The 19,212-nt window shown below is 40.0% G+C and overlaps 1 protein-coding gene across 4 annotated transcripts in view; it reads right to left on the bottom strand.

Moving 5' to 3' along the window:
• LOC117519131 (titin) overlaps positions 1 to 19,212 on the bottom strand; it is a 54,142-nt gene that overhangs the window by 23,424 nt on the left and 11,506 nt on the right. For all 4 annotated transcript variants that reach the window (XM_034180433.1, XM_034180432.1, XM_034180434.1 and 1 more), the window contains exons 4-9: positions 14,149 to 14,343; positions 13,811 to 14,075; positions 13,574 to 13,683; positions 8,108 to 8,136; positions 6,587 to 6,621; positions 6,302 to 6,470 (exon numbers count right to left, since the gene is read on the bottom strand). In XM_034180433.1, coding sequence (XP_034036324.1) covers positions 6,302 to 6,470; positions 6,587 to 6,621; positions 8,108 to 8,136; positions 13,574 to 13,683; positions 13,811 to 14,075; positions 14,149 to 14,343 — 803 coding nt within the window. The remainder of the gene's footprint in view (positions 1 to 6,301; positions 6,471 to 6,586; positions 6,622 to 8,107; positions 8,137 to 13,573; positions 13,684 to 13,810; positions 14,076 to 14,148; positions 14,344 to 19,212) is intronic.

Raw genomic sequence — 19,212 nt, 5'->3', positions numbered from 1 at the left:
TGGCTGATGTCCAGGTCTTGTGATAACCAGAGAAAGAGCACACGACGGTCTCGTATCCACAGAGCCATCAGCTTAGAAATGATCCAGTGGTTTGTGCCGCAACGTCGCAGCTCGCAGCGCGGCGCACCGACCGTCTTTAAAGGGGTCCTTAAACCTGTAGTTAAAGTCCTTATTCTCTGTGAAGCCCGTAAAATTTTCACTGAAAGCCAGATAAATTTTTCGAATGGTTTCCAGGTGCCAGTCTCTAACAGCTTCTGAAAAAATTCTGATGGAAAAAAAGTCCTTTTCATTCCGCCATTTCCAGACAATGAAAATCCGACGAGGGGGCGGGACCACTCCTTCCACAAGGCGTGCTCACAGGCGAATGACGTCACTGACAGGCGTGGAAAAACTCATGCATGCGCACGAGGGTTCAAGCATGTCTGACGTAAAAACATATGAATGAAATCCATATAGTTTTTGAAAAAAATAAAAAGGTACGATACTTTATGGACAGACCTCGTATATATATATATATATATATATATATATATATATATATATATATATATATATATATATATATATATATATATACACACACACACATTGGTGAGCACAGATAACCAAAAAATGATAAAGTTAAAACAGTAAACCTCCCAAAAACGTATCGGAAGTTACAGATAACCGATAAATTCCAGTATTGTCTCTGGTACACTTGCAACTACTAACAAGCTGATTTTGAGTTTAACACCACGATCGCTTCTGAAAGCGTCAGAGGTGACCACAGACCCAAACAATGAGTCAGTACTTCTGTCTTTGATTGTCCTGCCCCCCTGCTGGAAGATCCTGTTTACTACATGGCTTCCAGCACAAATGCAGCTGAGAGGAGCCATAAAGCTCAACTCTCATAACACTGATTGGTTATGTAAACCAACACGTTAATGTGAGGTGTATCGTATGTTGGTGTTTACAGATAAATGTGCTTTTGTAAAATATTACATTTTTTATTTGTTAAAAAAGGCATTTTCAAAAAAAAAAAAAAAAAGCCAAGTTGTAATTAGATAACAGTTTGATATAACCGGTGTCAAAATAAATAGAACACTGCCATGATCTACTGGTGCCAGTAGTTTTGGCCCTTTTTCAGTTGATTTTTCATTGGTGTGAGAATTTATTGGATTGCACCGAGTTTCAGGTTAATAAGGAGTAACGAGCTGCATTTAACATCTCACGACCACCTCTCGCACTGTGTCTGTGCAAACACCGCAGACCTGTCTTGTAATGTTTTTGTTTTGTTTTTAAACTTTGATGTCTCCCATCGAGAGTTTTTATAAATTAAGTTTGAGAAAAAAGCTTCTGTTTATGTTTTGCTTCTGGAAACATGAGTCCGACTTGTGGTTTCTGAGCGTACAATGTGTGTGAGAACATAAATCATGCGCTCTGAACTTTTACACCGTGCAGTTCTGTGGTACAGCTGAGCTGTAACCAAGTATAGTGTTTGAAAATATCAGCCCAGCTTCAGTTTGAATACTGCCATGAACACTACTGGCCAGTAGATGGCAGTAGAGACTTGCCAAAACAAAATTCCAGATAATCTGTGTCTGCTGCTACTCTGCTACGTTTAAGATGCGTGGAATTTAATAAACGCAAACACAATAACGTCTATAAACCCAGAAGATATTTTCACAAGAGTTTTAGGCACTAGAGTTTAATGCTGTTATCCGTGGAGCCTGATCAGAGTGTCTCAAATACATTTTTCATGTCGTGAACGTACTGAGCTTATCCTATACCCATAATGCACCTGGACACAGCACGTCCCCACTAAAACCTTAAAAATTAGCGCATTACTTTAAAACTAAAACATATATCTGATATTTTCACTTTATAAAACTTCACACGTGATGTTAATTTAAATAACTTGTCCGAAATTAGTTTGGTTAAAATGTGAACGATAAGTTAAAAATATATGCCTCTGGATGACTTGGGTGATATTGTCGTCATATCAGTATGGGGTTAAAAGAAATGAGTTTTTTGTTTTGTGACCAGTTCTCCTTTGCTTGCAGAGGATAGAGTGGTTTCTTCTAGAAGTAGCTCTCCTCTTTTTGCAGAGAGTAGAACTGCACTTCTGCTACAAAACTTTTAACAAGTAGGTGCTCAACTGATTTTAAATTTTATAAACGTTTGTAGCTATTCAGCTTTGTTTACCACGTTAACGGTCTAAAAATTGTCGGACAAAAATTTATCGGAAGATAATTAGTCCAATAATGGTTTTCAAAGTTATCTGAAAAGATAATCCGATAATGAAAATTTGGGACATGCCTATCTCGGCTTTCAGTGGCTTACCAGTCGAGTGAGTATAAGATAAATTGTGGAGAGCTGGGCATGTCCCAACTTGTCCTCTGACACTCCAAAACGGAGGCGTTCTTTGTCTTGCTCCATCAGCGACTCCGTCGTGATGCGCGAAGCCTCCGCGCTCTGTGGACCGCATCACAGCACCGTGGCAGGAACAAGTTTTACAGGTGTAAGTTCCGTGGATCCTAGGAAACTGATTTATATATATATATATATATATATATATATATATATATATATATATATAGATCTATAACACACAGATCAGTGTCCCTGGACTTATAAAACTTGATTGTCGTAAAGAAACAAACCGCTTCGCAATAAGCATCTAAAAAAGCCTCAGTGACGATCACGATTACAGAATACAGAGTTTACAACCGCTAATGGATCAATTTCTACAGAGTGCAGATAAAATTGCTTATCGTTATGCCCCATGTTCCTGCCACGGTGCTGTGATGCAGATCACATCTGTCCCAGATCCGTGCCAGACATGGTCTGTAAACTGTTGGTGTTTTGCGGATCCAGTTCAGATCTGGTCCGGATCTGTTCCAGAACTGTAAAGCGGAGCCATGCCGGATCTGGGCCAGGGTGCAAAAACTGTCTGGACCGGATCTGTTTTCAGGATTGGTACCAGATGTTGGACTACATCTGGCCCGGATCTATTTGCTGTCTGGGATTTGTCTGCCATTACAGAGGTCAGACGTTTCCTGTAGTTCTTGACCAAGTTTTCACACACAACAGGGATTTTGGTCCACTCCTCCATACAGATCTTCTCCAAATCTTTCAGATTGGAGTTTCAGCTCCCTCCAAAGATTTTCTATTAAGTTCAGGTCTGGAGACTGACCAGGCTACTCCAGGACCTTGAAATGCTTCTTACGGAGCCCCTCCTTAGTTGCCCTGGCTGTGTGTTTGGGGTCATTGTCATGCTGGAAGACCCAGCCATGACCCATCTTCAATCCTCTTACTGAGGGAAGGAGGTTGTTTGCCAAAATCTCGCAATACATGACCCCATCCATCTTCCATTCAATATGGTGCAGTTGTCCTGTCCCCTTTGCAGAAGAGCACCCCCAGAGTATGATGTTTCTACCCCCATGCTTCACGGTTAGGATGGTTTTCTTGGGGTTGTTCTCATCCTCTAAACATGGTAACTGGAGTCGATTCCAAAAAGCTCTATTTTGGTCTCATCTGACCACATGACCTTCTCCCATGCCTCCTCTGGATCATCCAGATGGTCACTGGTGAACTTCAAACGGGCCTGGACATGTGCTGGCTTGAGCAGGGGGAACTTGCTGCCCTGCAGGATTTTAAACCATGACAGCATCATGTGTTACTAATGTAATCTTTGTGACTGTGGTCCCAGCTCTCTTTAGGTCATTGACCAGGTCCTCCTGTGTAGTTCTGAGCTTTCTCAGAATCATCCTTACCCCACAAAGTGAGATCTTGCATGGTATCCCAGACCAAGGGAGAGTGACATTCATCTTGTGTTTCTTCCACTTTCTAATAAATAATCATAACCGTTGTTGTCTTCCACCAAGCTGCTTGCCTGTTGTCCTGTAGTCCATCCCAGCCTTGTGCAGGTCTACAGTTTTGTCCCTGGTGTCCTTAGACAGCTCTTTGGTCTTGGCTATGGTGGACAGGTTGGAGTGTGATTGATTGAGTGTGTGAACAGGCGTCTTTTATACAGGTAACAAGTTCGAACAGGTGCAATTAATACAGGTAAAGAGTACAGAATAAGAGGGCTTCTTAAAGAAATATTAACAGGTCTGTGAGAGGCAGAATTCTTACTGGTTGGTAGGGGGTCAAATACTTATTTTATGCAATAAAATGCAAATTAATTATTTAAAAATCATACAATATGATTTTCTGGATTATTTGTTACATTCTGTCTCTCATAGTTGAAGTGTACCTAAGATAAAAACTACAGACCGTTATGTACAAATCATTGCTATGGGAACACTGGCGTTCCACATTATATACCACTGGTAATTAATAGATTTTTTTTTTCTTGATATGTTGTAGTTATTTTGCGTGATTTCTCAGTATGGACCTGGTGTCTGAAATAAAGTATCTTTTTGCACTGAGGGTGGCAACAGCAAATCCGAGGTGGATCTGCATGTGAATTTACCACGGATATATACAAGGTCTGTTAGAAAAGTATCGGACCTTTTTATTTTTTTCAGAAATCATATGGATTTGAATCACGTGTGACTGCATCAGCCAAGCTTGAACCTTTGTGCACATGTGTGAGTTTTTTCACACCTGTCGGTTGCATCATTCGCCTGTGAGCAGGCTTTGTGTGAGCACTGGTCCACCCTCTCGTCGTTTTTTTATTGCGAATAAATGTATGAACGATTTGGAGCTTTGCTGCATCAATTTTTTTCCAGAAACTGTGAGAAACCTCCAGGTGGACACCATTTGGAAGATTCAGACGCATCCCTTCATTGGCTACCGGTTTCTGCCAGATTGGATTTTAAAGTTTTATTGTTGGTTTATAAAATTGTTCATGGACTGGCACCTTCCTACGTGGCGGACTTGGTTAAGCCCTACGTACCTGTGAGGCCCTTGCGTTCGCAGGGCGCAGGGCTTCTGTGTGTTCCGAGGATGAACAAGACGTCTGTGGGGTATAGAGCCTTCTCCTACCGTTGTCCGACTCTTTGGAACGCTCTACCTGCTATTATTCAGCAGTCTGACACGGTGGAGACTTTTAAATCAAGACTGAAGACCCACTTTTTTAGACTGTCTTATCATTAATTTAATTTGTGTTTGCTTTGTAATTTCCTTTTATTCTTTTGTGTTTTATCTTTTTATTGTGCTTTTCTTGCTTTTAATTTTGATTTTAGATTAATTTGTGTTGTTGTGAATTGTGTGAAGCGCCTTGAGACGGCTTTCGGTGACTTTTCAGTCGTGTGACTAAAAATTGTGGAAGAGGTGGGCATGTCACAGCATGTCCTGTGAGACTTCAACACGAAGGCGCTTTTGCACCACCGTCAGCAGCAGCATGAATTTCACCGTCACTCTTTTCATGGCCAAATCTTCTGTCACAGTGGAATGTACCGAAAAAGTGCTGATGTCCACCTCTTCCGCAATTTCTCGGAGAGTCACACGACGGTCCCGCATCACCACAGCGTTCACTTTGGAATGATCTGGTCATTTCAGCATGTTGATGGCCGACCGGAGCGTGGCTCGCTCTCCACCATTGTGTGGCCGTCTTTAAACCGGTTGTACCGCTCCTTAATCTGTGTGATGCTCATACCATCGTCACCGAAAACCGTCTGAATCTTCCGAATGGTTTCCACTTGGCTGTCGCCCAGTTTCTGGCAAAATTTGATGCGGCGCTGCTCCAGTCGTTCCGTCTTTTTCCTTGAAATGAAAATCCGCCGAGCGCACAACACAAGTCCCACACAAAGGCTAATTACCAGGAAATGACGCAATCGACAGGGGTGAAAAAGTTCACGCATGCGCACGAAGGTTCAAGGTTGGCTCATGCAAGCACACGTGATTCAAATCCATCAGGTTTTTGCAAAAAATAAAAAGGTCGGATACTTTTCTAATAGACCTCGTGTGTATATATATATATATATATATATATATATATGAATATGTGATGCAATAATCATGACTTGACTTTTCTAACCTGGAGTTGAAATACAATTCTGATGGATCTGTCAAAAGTGTGGAGTCGAGATGCTTTAACTCTGCATGAACAGATCTTTCAGATCTCAGATTTCACATGTTAAAATATAAATCACGTCCTCACCGTAGGAGAGGATTGCTGGAGAAAGACTGCAGTGTGTCAGAACTTTGAGAAACAATGCAGACAGTGTTTACACAGATTCCACCGGAGGCTGCACACGCTGCAGCTCAACTACTCCACCAACAGGAATGAATCCCGACTGCTTTGTACGCCAAAACATACGCCACACCCCTCCGCCGTTTCACCTTCCATACCACCAGAAAGACAAGAACTCACTTTGAATTTTTTCTGCATCTCATTCTCCCTCTTCTCCCTCTCCTTCTGTTCTTTTTTCTCTCTCTCCTTTTGCTCTTTTTGCTCCTTCTTTTCCTTTTCCAGCCGTTGCTTCTCTTTCTTTTTCAGCTCTTTGTCATCAGTCACCTCTGGGGTGGTTTTATTCTCATTCCTTTGAACAAACAAAATAATTTGAAATCACACCAAAAGAGATTCTGAGAACAACGGCGAGACACTAAAAGTATCGCGAATAAGAAAAGAGGACTCAGACATGAAATTCTGAATTACTTGCTGAACCAGTCCGTCTTGTGTTTGTCTTCATTCTGTAAACAACAAGAAAGAGATATGAAGTCACTGTTAGAAACATCAGAAAAAATAAAGTCCAATATCTGTGTTAATGTGAAGGAAATTTCCTCATAGATTTTTTTCCCCACAGGTGTTGTACCCATGTATTAGGTTATACTCCACATTCCATGTGTACCGCAGTGTCGTTTGACGTGTCTTTATGTGACATAGTCACAAATGATCAATGGACTCATGATGAGTGACATGTTTTCCAGGAAAAAAAATAAAATAAAAAATAAAAGCACAAAATCACTTTGAATCTCTGACTTTGTTGATATGAGACAGGTGCACTATTAACATGCCACTGTACTACTCAAGATAGCAAAGCTAAGTTTCAATATCTGCACACAATTTGATTCAGGTTCAGTACACTTATAAGCCTGACTTTACTGTCAATAACATTGGGGTGCTGGTGGTGCACCTGCCATGAAACAAACGTGTTGGTCATCACAAATAGTTCTTGCCGCTGAAACACATCCCCACAGTGTGATGCTGTTACCACCATGCTTCGCTGTAGGGATGGTTCCTGGTTTCCCAAACATGACGCCTTGGCATTCACGCCAAAGAGTGCAATCTTTGTCTCATCAGACCAGAGAATTTTGTTTCTGATGGTCTGAGAATGTTTCAGGTGCCTTTTGACAAACTCCAGGTGGGCTGCCATGTGCCTTTTACTAAGGAGTGACTTCTGTCTGGCCACTCAGGCCTGATTGGTGGATTACTCTAGAGATGGTTGTCCCCCTGGAAGGTTCTCCTCTCTCCACAGAGGAATGCTGGAGCTCTGACAGAGTGACCATCAGGTTCTCGATCACCTACCTGACTAAGGCCCTTCCCCACCAATCGCTAAGTTTAGATGTGCGGCTAGCTCTAGGAAAAGTCCTCATGGATCCAAACTTGTTCCATTTATGGATGATGGAGGCCACTGTGCTCATTGGGACCTTCAAAGCAGTAGAAATATTTCTGTACCCTTCCCCAGACAGTCCTGTCTCGGAGGTCTACAGACAATTCCTTTTCTTCATGCTTGGACCTTATATGTAGACAGGTGTGTGTCTTTCCAAATCATGTCCAATCAACTGAATTTACCCCAGGTGGACTCCAATTAAGCTGTAGAAACATCTCAAAGATGATCAGTGGAAACAGGATGCACCTGAGCTCAATTTTGAGCTTCATTGCAAAGACTATGAATACTTGTGATTTCTTTTTTTTTATTTTTAATAAATTTGCAAAACTCTTAAAAAAATGCACATTGTTATTATGGGGTATTGTGTGTAGAATATATATATATATATATATATATATATATATATATATATATATATATATATATATATATATATATATATATATATATATATATATATATATATATATATATATATATAGTGTTGACAGATCATTTGAATCTTCAACACTTCTTCAAACAGATGTTCACATTTGATAACACTAAATTCAAAGAAAGATACTTACTTTGTCATGTGATCCCTCAGTGTATGGATCTGTGATTTAAAAACAGAGCAGTGAAATAGTTTTATTTTAAATCAAATTACACTATAAAGAAAGATGAAAGCATGTGGCAATATACTACTCAGTTTCTGATGCAATTCACAAGATGTTAATATAGTTATAAATGCAACATTTTTTGTTTACATCAAAGATGATTGGAACTGAATTTTCTGATTCTACGTATGAGTGTAATATTTCCATTTATCACAATTTCATGCAGTGGATGTATTAAAATGACAAATAGCATACTGATTATTGGTTTGATGTAGATCACATTTTTTTTAACAATTATGATCACATTAGGTAGTGCTACAACTAATTATTTTCATAGTTGACTCTTCCAGTTTTTATATTAATCACAAAGAATGCAAGTAATAAAATAATAAAATCTTGTTTTAAAATATATATTTCCTATGAACAATAAAAAAAAAAATTACATTCAAATTAGATAAAGTTCGACATTGAAAGTTGTAAATATTTCTTTCCTTTTCTATTTTAGTTCAGAAAATAGCAAGAATACATAAATTATGTATATTAGAAATGCATGTTTTAAGTGAAATCAAGATGAAAATTTTGACTAATTATTAGTATGAACACAAAAGCTGTTAACATTCTTTTCATAATGTTGTATACATTTTAGTTTACCATTTTGTCACCTCCTGGTAAATTGCTGTGTCGTACAATTTTTTAAAATTGTGGCGCAGTCCTAATACTGCTTGTTTGTAACCACATTTCTGCTCTCACAACAAAATATTGGTACACCAAAACAAGCAGGGCTCTGGATGCTGAAAGGAGACATGCAGAATGTGTTCTTCACTCCAAAACGTTTACTGTAGCATACAGTGCATCCAGAAAGTATTCACAGAGCTTCATTTTTTCCACATTTTGTTATGTTACAGCCTTATTCCAAAATGGATGAAATTCATTTTTTTCCTCAAAATTCTACACACAATACGCCATAATGACAATGTGAAGAAACATTTTTTTTTTTTGATTTTTGCAAATTTATTAAAAAAGAAAAGGAATCACATGTACATAAGTATTCACAGTATTTGCCAGAACTCAAAGTTGAGGTCAGGTGCATCCTGTTTCCACTGATCATCCTTGAGGTGATTCTAACGCTTAATTGGAGTCCACCTGGGGTAAATTCAGTTGATTGGACATGATTTGGAAAGGCACACACCTGTCTACATATAAGGTCCCACAGTTGACAGTGCATGTCAGCGCACAGACCAAGCATAAAGTCAAAGGAATTGTCTTTAGACCTCTGAGACAGGACTGTCTCGAGGCACAAATGTAGGGAAGGGTACAGAAACATTTCTGCTGCTTTGAAGGTCCCAGTGAGCACAGTTGGCTCCATGATCCATACATTGAAGAAGCTCAGATCCACCAAGACTCTTCCTAGAGCTGGCCGCCTGTCTAAACTGAGCGATCAGGGAAGAAGGTGACCAAGAACCCAATGGTCACTCTGTCAGAGCTCCAGCATTCCTCTGTGGAGAGAGGAGAACCTTCCAGAAGGACAACCATTTCTGCAGCAATCCACCAATCATGCCTGTATGGTAGAGTGACCAGATGGACCAGACTCCTTAGTAAAAGGCACATTGTAGCCAGCCTAAAGTTTGCCAAAAGGCACCTGAAGGACTCTCAGTCCATGAGAAATAAAATTCTCTGGTCTGATGAGACAAAGATTGAACTCTTTGCCGTGAATGCCGGGCGTCATGTTTGGAGGACACCAGGCACCATCCCTACAGTGAAGCGTGGTGGCAGCATCATGCTGTGGGGATGTTTTTCAGAGGCAGGAACTGGGAGACTAGTTAGGATTGAGGGAAAGATGAATGGAGCAATGTACAGAGACATCCTGGATGAAAACCTGCTCCAGGGCACTCTTGACCTTAGACTGGGGCGACGGTTCATCTTTTAGCACGACAATGACCCTAGGCACACAGCCAAGATATCAAAGGAGTGGCTACAGGACAACTCTGTGAATGTCCTTGAGTGGCCCAGCCAGAGCCCAGACCTGAATCTGATTGAACCTCTCTGGAGAGATCTGAAAATGGCTGTGCACCAAAGCTCCCCCGTCCAACCTGATGGAGCTTGAGAGGTGCTGCAAAGAGGAATGGGCAAAACTGCCCAAAGATAGGTGAACCAAGCTTGTGACACCATAGTCAAGAAGACCTGAGGCTGTCATTGCTACCAAAGGTGCATCAACAAAGCATTGAACAAAGGGTGTGAATACTTACGTACATGTGATTTCTTAGTTTTCATTTTTTTTTAAATTTGCAAAAATTTTGAAAAAAAAATGTCATTATGGGGTGTTGTCAGTGGAATTTTGTGGGAGTAAATGGAGTAAATGTAGTTACTCCATTTTGGCATAAGGCTGTAACATAACAAAATGTGCGCTATGAATAGTTTCCGGATGCATGGTATACACACACACACACACACACACACACACACACACACACACACACACACACACACACACACACACACACACACACACACACACACACACACACACACACACACACATCATTACATCATCAAAACAATTTGAATCCATTTCTATAAACATCTAACTGCAATCAGATATTTTGTAGATTTTTTATCTTTGAACAGATTAGTAACGACTGCTACTATTGCTGTGTAATCAAGTAATCTGTAATAAAGTACTGTAACTTTCATGTTATTACACATTTTTCCAGTGTGTTTTGGTTTGATTACATTTACGTGTCCGAATACATCCCATATTCATGTAATCTGTTACTACCTAACCATGCTTACCATATTAATAGTACAAGAGTCGGCTGAAAAGTTTTGCCTCCTACACAATTATTTCAATAAAATCAAGATACTCATTTGAATCACATATCATTTTAAAGCTTGGAATGTTTTCCATGACTTTTCTACTTCACCTTCCTTTTCCACACACTTATGCTATTGCCAGATATATTTTTGCATCCTGTTGGTGAAGAAATCAGTGTCTTGGTAAAAGTGACACACAGCTGCTTGCACCCCTGCATCATTTGTCTAATAGTGTCCCTTCACGTTTTGTATCAGCTTAGGGAGAAAAAAAATCATAGGGCATGAAATCCGGACTGTGTGGTGGGTGTGGTAAAATTTGAGCCGATGTAGTGAATCCAGCATGTGTTGACTCACGTGGATGAGTATTGTCATGCTGAACAATTGCATCTTTTCCAGGAAGAACCCACTTTGGGTGTACATGCAGCTTTTGCAAAGTGTCCGCATATTGGTCAGATTTGACAGTGTTGCCGTGTTCAAACAATTCTGTGATGACTGTGTCATTGCACCTACACTTGATGCTGTGCATCTGTCGCCATTATGAGGCACCCACTATAGGCCTGATCATGCAAGCTCGTCGCGTCTGGATTTTCACCCTTCAAACTTCTTGCCCATTTCCTGACTGTACTGACATCCACACAGGCATCTCCAAAGACAACACCCATTCTTCGATGAAGTTCATGGGTGCACAACCTTCCGCCACGAGGAACTCAATCATTGCACTTTGTTTAATGCACATCTGTGTATGGCGCCATTCTTTACTGAATACTGTGCACATGTGTTATGTCAAAGGCGATTCTACACATGCCTGAAATTGTAGGCGAAAGCCATTTGGTGTCTAAATAATTAATGAAATTATTGAAATAATTGCATTGGAGGCAGAACTTTTCAGCCGACCTTCATAGATAAAGATGAAGTTTTTAGTTCGTGGTTAATATTGATGCACCAAATCAATCCCCAAAGCAACTTTCTTTTGCCCATGTAATACCCCACAGACATCTCCAGACTCCCACCTGCTGGATGGTTAGTGGAAGCTGGATGGATTATGGAAAATTAGAAATAGCTGCCTGCTTTCACATGAGCACCAGCTAAAAACCTAGCAAAAACCAGATACATGATGCCCACTATGTGGGCAAATACAGGACGAAATATGCAATAGAACAGAAAAGTAAAACCATGATTCCAATCCAATTACATTTGTTCCGCAAATCTGATTAGTTAATCGTATGAGATTTCTGACCATGAGAGAGCAACAGAAACTTGTGCAGCGACAATGATGCCGAATGCATTGCCTTAAGGGATTTAACTGGATTGATTGATGGATTTACCATGGATTTAACTCAGTGCAGCTGATGAGCTGGAGAAATCTGTGGGTCTGCTCACAGAATTTTGCAGATTGGCATGAAGACGCTGTTGCTGCGGTAAAAAGATATATCCGTTTTACCTAAAACTCAGTTTGTGACCGTAAAATCCAGCATGAATGTCCGCAAATCGTCAGACACAACAGGATTATTCCCTAATTTAAGAATGAGTAGAACGTGGGGCTGAGGATGTTGTCAGAACTTTTCTTCTGTATTTTTATAGTTACTGATGGAAAACTCATAACACTGTTAAGAATGTTTCAAAACCTTTGCAACACCTGTATTTTGAAACACTGTCCCATAGGTCGTATCAAATGGAAGAATCATGCTGTGCTGAATGGGGCTTCATTACATTACCAAATCAAAATGAATGTTTTGCATCATTCCTTTTTATTTGCCCCCTGGTGGTGTGCTGATACATCACAAGTGAATGAAGTGGAATCACAGTGTTTTATTTCATAGACAATACTTAAAAAAGTAGTAATATTAATAGAAAGGCTACTGTTAGCACCCTTTCTGTACATGCACTAGCACATAAATTAATTGTTAAACAGTCACGTTAGGAATGCCATTGCCATCACTCCTAAACATCTGCATGTGGCCATTTGGGCCAACCACCTTTCCACTCGTCATCCTTACTAATCTGTTGCATTTCCTGAATCACTCTCTCCACATTATTCCACTATCTCACCTTCTCGTGTTCTTTATTCATCATCTCCTCAAAGTGCTACCTCCACCATCTGAACACACTCTCCTTGCTTGTCAGTACATTTCCATCTGCATCCTTTGTCACTCCAAACTGCTGCACATCCTTTTGAGCTCAGTTCCACTCAGTGACAAATCACGGCACATGCTTTTCTTTCTGCTTCCTTGGTGTCTAATGTCACTTACAACTTGTTGTACACCTTTTAATTTGCCAGCTCTCTTTTCCCATTGCCCCATATCTCATTGTACTCATGTCTACTTGCCTCCTATCTCAAAATATCCTAATTCTTTTTCATCAACTTTTTCCTCGTTATGCTTTCTGCACTTCCTCATTCCATCACCAAGTGTTCTGGTCTTTCTTACTCTGTCCAGATGTCACACTCAGCACTTTCCTAGCTTTCTCCTTCACCACCTCGGCATTAGTTGCCCTGCTGACCAGTGCAGTTTCATTTAATATGACTTTGTATTATTTATACACACCCAATGCTTTGATTTGGTGTGATTTCTGTACCTGTTTAGGTAACATGTCAGAAAGTTATGAGGATTCATAATGGTGCCTTACTCTTTGGTGGTCCTTTGCGTTTCTTGGCAGTTTTCTTTTTGGCAGCAGCCGAAGTGACGTCCTCGTAGACATTTCCGGAACTATCACACATATCTTCGTCTACTTGGAGCCTGAATAGGACATACAGATAAGGATGACCAGACAGGACTCACAATTAGGTTCTATGATGCATGATTTTTATAATCACACATAAATGTTAACATTAAAAATATTTAAAGAATAGAACTCGTGTCACACCCTGGCTGTATTTGGAGATCCTGATTAACAGGGAAGAAGGAGTTTGGTTGTCGATTATCTTGGTATTCCTTTCCTAATGTTGACATTCCATGAACCTCTGCTCCTTGTAGCCCATTGCTGAAGAATGTCTGAGGGTTCTGTCCATCTTGACAATCAAGCTCATAGTCAGCATTCCCCCAGTCTACTACTGGATGAGCTGGAGAAGAGGCATGTGAACCCACATCCTCAAAATGTGGCTGTGAAAAGTCAGCGGCGTTTTCTGCACCTGGTAGGGAAATATTAAAGTTAAAGTAAAGTGTCAGTGGACAGGAACAGCCTGGCATCAGTGAAGGTCATACTTTTGCTTTGAACATTTGTAGGGTTGAAGACATCCAGATTGACAGATGAAGACCTGGCAGGCTTTTCTGGAGTAGGACCTGGAAAGCCATGTTTAGAATGGGTGTTTTTAGGTAGGGGAGGTGGAACCTCCAACAGCTCTGGAGAATCAGGAGAACCTTCCTCTGCAATGTCAGCCAACACAGTGGAGGCTTGTCCTGGGAACAGGTACATCACATTCAGTCCGACAGAGACACATCAGAAGGGATTACGTGACACCTATTTTAACTGAAGGAATCACAAGTGAACAAAACATCACAACAGTTAAAGAGCAAGCTGAATGGAAAAAAAATAATAATTTGGAAACCAAATCAGTTGAACACACTGTGTAAGCAGCTGTGATGTAACACTACCAAGAGGAATAGCGCAACATAGCCTTTTGATACTCTGTGTGCTTCTTACCCTGTGTGCTGCTACACAGTGCTGCTGGAACCTGAGGGAATCTTCCCAAGGTATCAATAAAGTTCTATCTAATCTAATGTAATCTAATTAGAAACTAAAAGACTGAACATGACTCAATATTGAAAAGGTCATATTGTGCACAATCATTTTTTATTGACCAACTACATTTAAAGAATTATGCTTTCATTAGAAATGATCAAAGTCTCACAGTTCCCTGTGTGTACATGTTAAACAGCTTTTGATGTGACAGTAGTTCATGAAAGTGCACACTGTATTTGGTCTTTTGTTTCCTCTGTGAGGCATGTCCACTGACACGCCCACATAACCTCTGAGAGAAAAACTTTTCAGTCATTTTGTTAGTTTCATTTGGACCATTTAGGATTACTCGTTGACGATGGGGTGTTTTTCACAAACTTTAAAATATGGACGGGAAGAAATTTAGAATGTCCAAACATTCTGTCTAGTCTCAGCCAAATCAAATGTACATTAAAAATAAAAATAAAATAAAAACAATTTCATTTGAGAAACTCATCAGTTATCGTGTTAAGTCTAATTTTCAATCTTAAAAAATAACACCATGTGTGCACATTATCAGTAATCTTTAAACAAAAACATGAATTTATTTTAATAAATCATGGAAGACTGCCAAAGCAAATTATGTATTTTTAAAGGTGAAAAGCAATCACACATTTTACTTATTTATACAACCCCTGGCAAAAATTATGGAATCACCGGCCTCAGAGGATGTTCATTCAGTTGTTTAATTTTGTAGAAAAAAAGCAGATCACAGACATGACACAAAACTAAAGTAATTTCAAATGGCAACTTTCTGGCTTTAAGAAACACTATAAGAAATCAAGAAAAAAAGATTGTGGCAGTCAGTAACGGTTACTTTTTTAGACCAAGCAGAGGAAAAAAATATGGAATCACTCAATTCTGAGGAAAAAATTATGGAATCACCCTGTAAATTTTCATCCCCCAAATTAACACCTGCATCAAATCAGATCTGCTCATTGACATTGACCCTATGTGTCTTTTTGCAAGGAATGTTTTTGCAGTTTTTGCTCTATGGCAAGATGCATTATCATCTTGAAAAATGATTTCATCATCCCCAAACATCCTTTCAATTGTCCAAAATATCAACATGTGCATTTATTGATGATGAGTGCCTTTACCTAACATGCAGCCCCATATCATCAATGACTGTGGAAATTTACATGTTCTCTTCAGGCAGTCATCTTTATAAATCTCATTGGAAAGGCACCAAACAAAAGTTCCAGCATCATCACCTTGCCCAATGCAGATTCGAGATTCATCACTGAATATGACTTTCATCCATGTCATCCACAGTCCACAATTGCTTTTCCTTAGCCCATTGTAACCTTGTTTTTTTCTGTTTAGGTGTTAATGATGCCTTTCGTTTAGCTTTTCTGTATGTAAATCCCATTTCCTTTAGGCAGTTTCTTACAGTTCGGTCACAGACGTTGACTCGTTTCCTCCCATTCGTTCCTCATTTGTTTTGTTGTACATTTTTCGATTTTTGAGACATATTGCTTTCTGTCTTGACGCTTTGATGTCTTCCTTGGTCTACCAGTATGTTTGCCTTTAACAACCTTCCCATGTTGTTTGTATTTGGTCCAGAGTTTAGACACAGCTGACTGTGAACAACCAACATCTTTTGCAACATTGCATGATGATTTACTCTCTTTTAAGAGTTTGATAATCCTCTCCTTTGTTTCAATTGACATCTCTCGTGTTGGAGCTATGATTCATGTCAGTCCACTTGGTGCAACAGCTCTCCAAGGTGTGTTCACTCCTTTTTAGATGCAGACTAACGAGCAGATCTGATTTGATGCAGGTGTTAGTTTTGGGGATGAAAATTTACAGGGTGATTCCATAATTTTTTCCTCAGAATTGAGTGATTCCATATTTTTTTCCTCTGCTTGGTCTAAAAAAGTAACTGTTACTGACTGCCACAATCTTTTTTTTCTTGATTTCTTATAGTGTTTCTTAAAGCCAGAAAGTTGCCATTTGAAATGACTTTAGTTTTGTGTCATGTCTGTGATCTGCTTTTTTTCTACAAAATTAAACAACTGAATGAACATCCTCCGAGGCCGGTGATTCCATAATTTTTGCCAGGGGTTGTATGTATATAAGTTTTAGCTACACCAGATTTCAATACTTTTTAAAATTTTAGGCATGCTGAAGTCAGGTCTGGGAGCATGCACTGGTGCTGTGCTTTTGATACCGGATGAAATCTTCAATATTTCAGTATTTTTGTCATGTTATTTTTTTGAATCTGTGTCTTAATAAAGTAAAACTACCACAATCCTTGTGGATAAATCTACTCTAATCTATCTGAAATTCCCCCAAATGAAAATACTCTCTCTCTTTATATATATATATATATATATATATATATATATATATATATATATATATATATATATATATATATATATATATATATATATATATATATATATATATATATATATATATATATATATATAATTTAAGACATATATAAAATCTCCCAAATAACACTAACTTTATAATTAGGTTTCTTTAGTCACAGTAATTATTCCTCATTTAAAAAGACAAAACAAAAACATTGTTTATCATCTTTGACATCAGAAAAAAAGTGATGAGGAAGGGCAGATTTTTTTTCTATATTTGAATTTTATTTATTTATTTATTTTATCTTTCACAAGTACAACAAGAGATAGGGAATTTCTTCAATACAAGATGTGAAATTCAGCTACAGTTTGCCAGAAGGCACATGGAATAAATTGTGCCAACACAGAGATACAACTCCCTAAGGAACCTTGCCACCATTGTACTTAGTGTCCAAGCTACCTCCATTGTTGGCCCGGCTCGGTAGACTTTTGCCGTGTTCGACCAAAGCACACTTGCCACCTAACAGGCCAATTTCGGCATGCAGGCGGGGATGATAAACAAATGTTTTTTATGGGGCCTTATAAAATATGAGTTGATAATAAAAGATTATTAACCGAGCGCAAGGTCTGTACAGGAAAATGTCAGACAGAGATGTTTGATACTTCTGTGTTTTTCGCATGGACCTCGCTGATGCTCGTTCTGTACTGTCAACACCTTGTTCTGATAATCCCGTACAGACCGAGCTACCCAGGTTAATAATTTATTATACTGAGGCTTTTCAGGTTTCAAATCCCGCAAAACCTTGGAGAGGTCGCTGCGCTGCGAGATCTCAGTAACACTGAGAACTGCATTGATACGCTCTGATCACGGTTCACTTTAACCGCTGCACACAGACAACACCATTAACATTGCAACATAAAACTATTTTTATATTGTGCCCAAAACTCTCGTGAATATATTCTCTGGGTTTATAGATGTTGTTATTGTGTTTGTTTTATGTAAACATGCGAGAATCACAGGCTGTCTCTCCGTTATTTTCAGTGTGGAGCTACAATCGCTTCCTGATCATGTCGTTCTGGGGAAAGTGAAGTTTGCTCTTTAACGTCTTGATTATTGTTCTTTACAACACTGTTTGTCCTCTTTGTTCCAGACTAATATATATATAATATGTCTGAAATTCGGTTTGCGCTTATTAAATTCCACACAGATTACACGTAGGAGACACAGATTTTTTTGTTATAATTGTTTTAGCAAGTTTTCAGGGTATCATGCAGCAGTCTCTTATTAACGTGATGAAAAGCATAAAAAATGACATTTTTGTAGTATAATATTCATTTACAATTGTCATTGTGTGGATTCTCTATGTTGTTTTGACTGCAGCAACTCTCTGGCACGCAAGGGATTATGGGATACGTGAAAACCTCAAATAGCTATTATATATACATATATATATATATATATATATATATATATATATATATATATATATATATATATATATGTGTGTGTGTACTCCCCCTCTAGCTGCCACCTTATCGTGGTGGGGGAGTTTGCGTACCCGGATGATCCTAGGAGCTATGTTGTCGGGGGCTTTGTGCTCCCTGTAGGGTCTCCCAAGGCAAACAGGTCCTAGGTGACGGGTCAGACTAAGAGCAGTTCAGAACCTCCATGACCAGTAAAAGAACAAGGGCCGTGACATCGCCCGGTATGGCGGAGCCGGGGTCCCACTCTGGAGCCAGGCCTGGGGTTGGGGCTCGCGCGTGAGCGCCTGGTGGTTGGGCCTTAGCCCATGGGGCCCGGCCGGGCTCAGCCCGAAAGAGTGACGTGGGCCTGCCCTCCTGTGGGTTCACCACCTGCAGAGGGGGCCATGGGGGTCGGGTGCAGAGAGGATTGGGTGGCGGTCTAGGGCGGGTGGCCAGGCGGCCCGGTCCATGCTCACAGCCCCTGGCTGTTGGGACGTGGAATGTCACCTCGCTAGGGGGGAAGGAGCCTGAGCTTGTGCGGGAGGTTGAGAGATACCGACTAGAGATAGTCGGGCTCACCTCCACGCACAGCTTGGGCTCTGGTACCCAACTCCTGGAGAAGGGCTGGATGCTTCATTTTTCTGGCGTCGCCCACGGGGAGAGGCGGAGAGCTGGGGTCGCATTGCTTATTGCTCCCCAGCTCAGTCGCCAACGAGAGGGTCGCGTCCCTACACCTTCGGGTCGGGGACAGGTCTCTCACCA

The sequence above is a fragment of the Thalassophryne amazonica genome, chromosome 10 (assembly GCF_902500255.1).
Source record: "Thalassophryne amazonica chromosome 10, fThaAma1.1, whole genome shotgun sequence".
NCBI lineage: Eukaryota > Metazoa > Chordata > Actinopteri > Batrachoidiformes > Batrachoididae > Thalassophryne > Thalassophryne amazonica.
The sequence above is the reverse complement of the archived record's forward strand: the minus strand, read 5'-3'. Positions and strand labels throughout refer to the sequence as shown.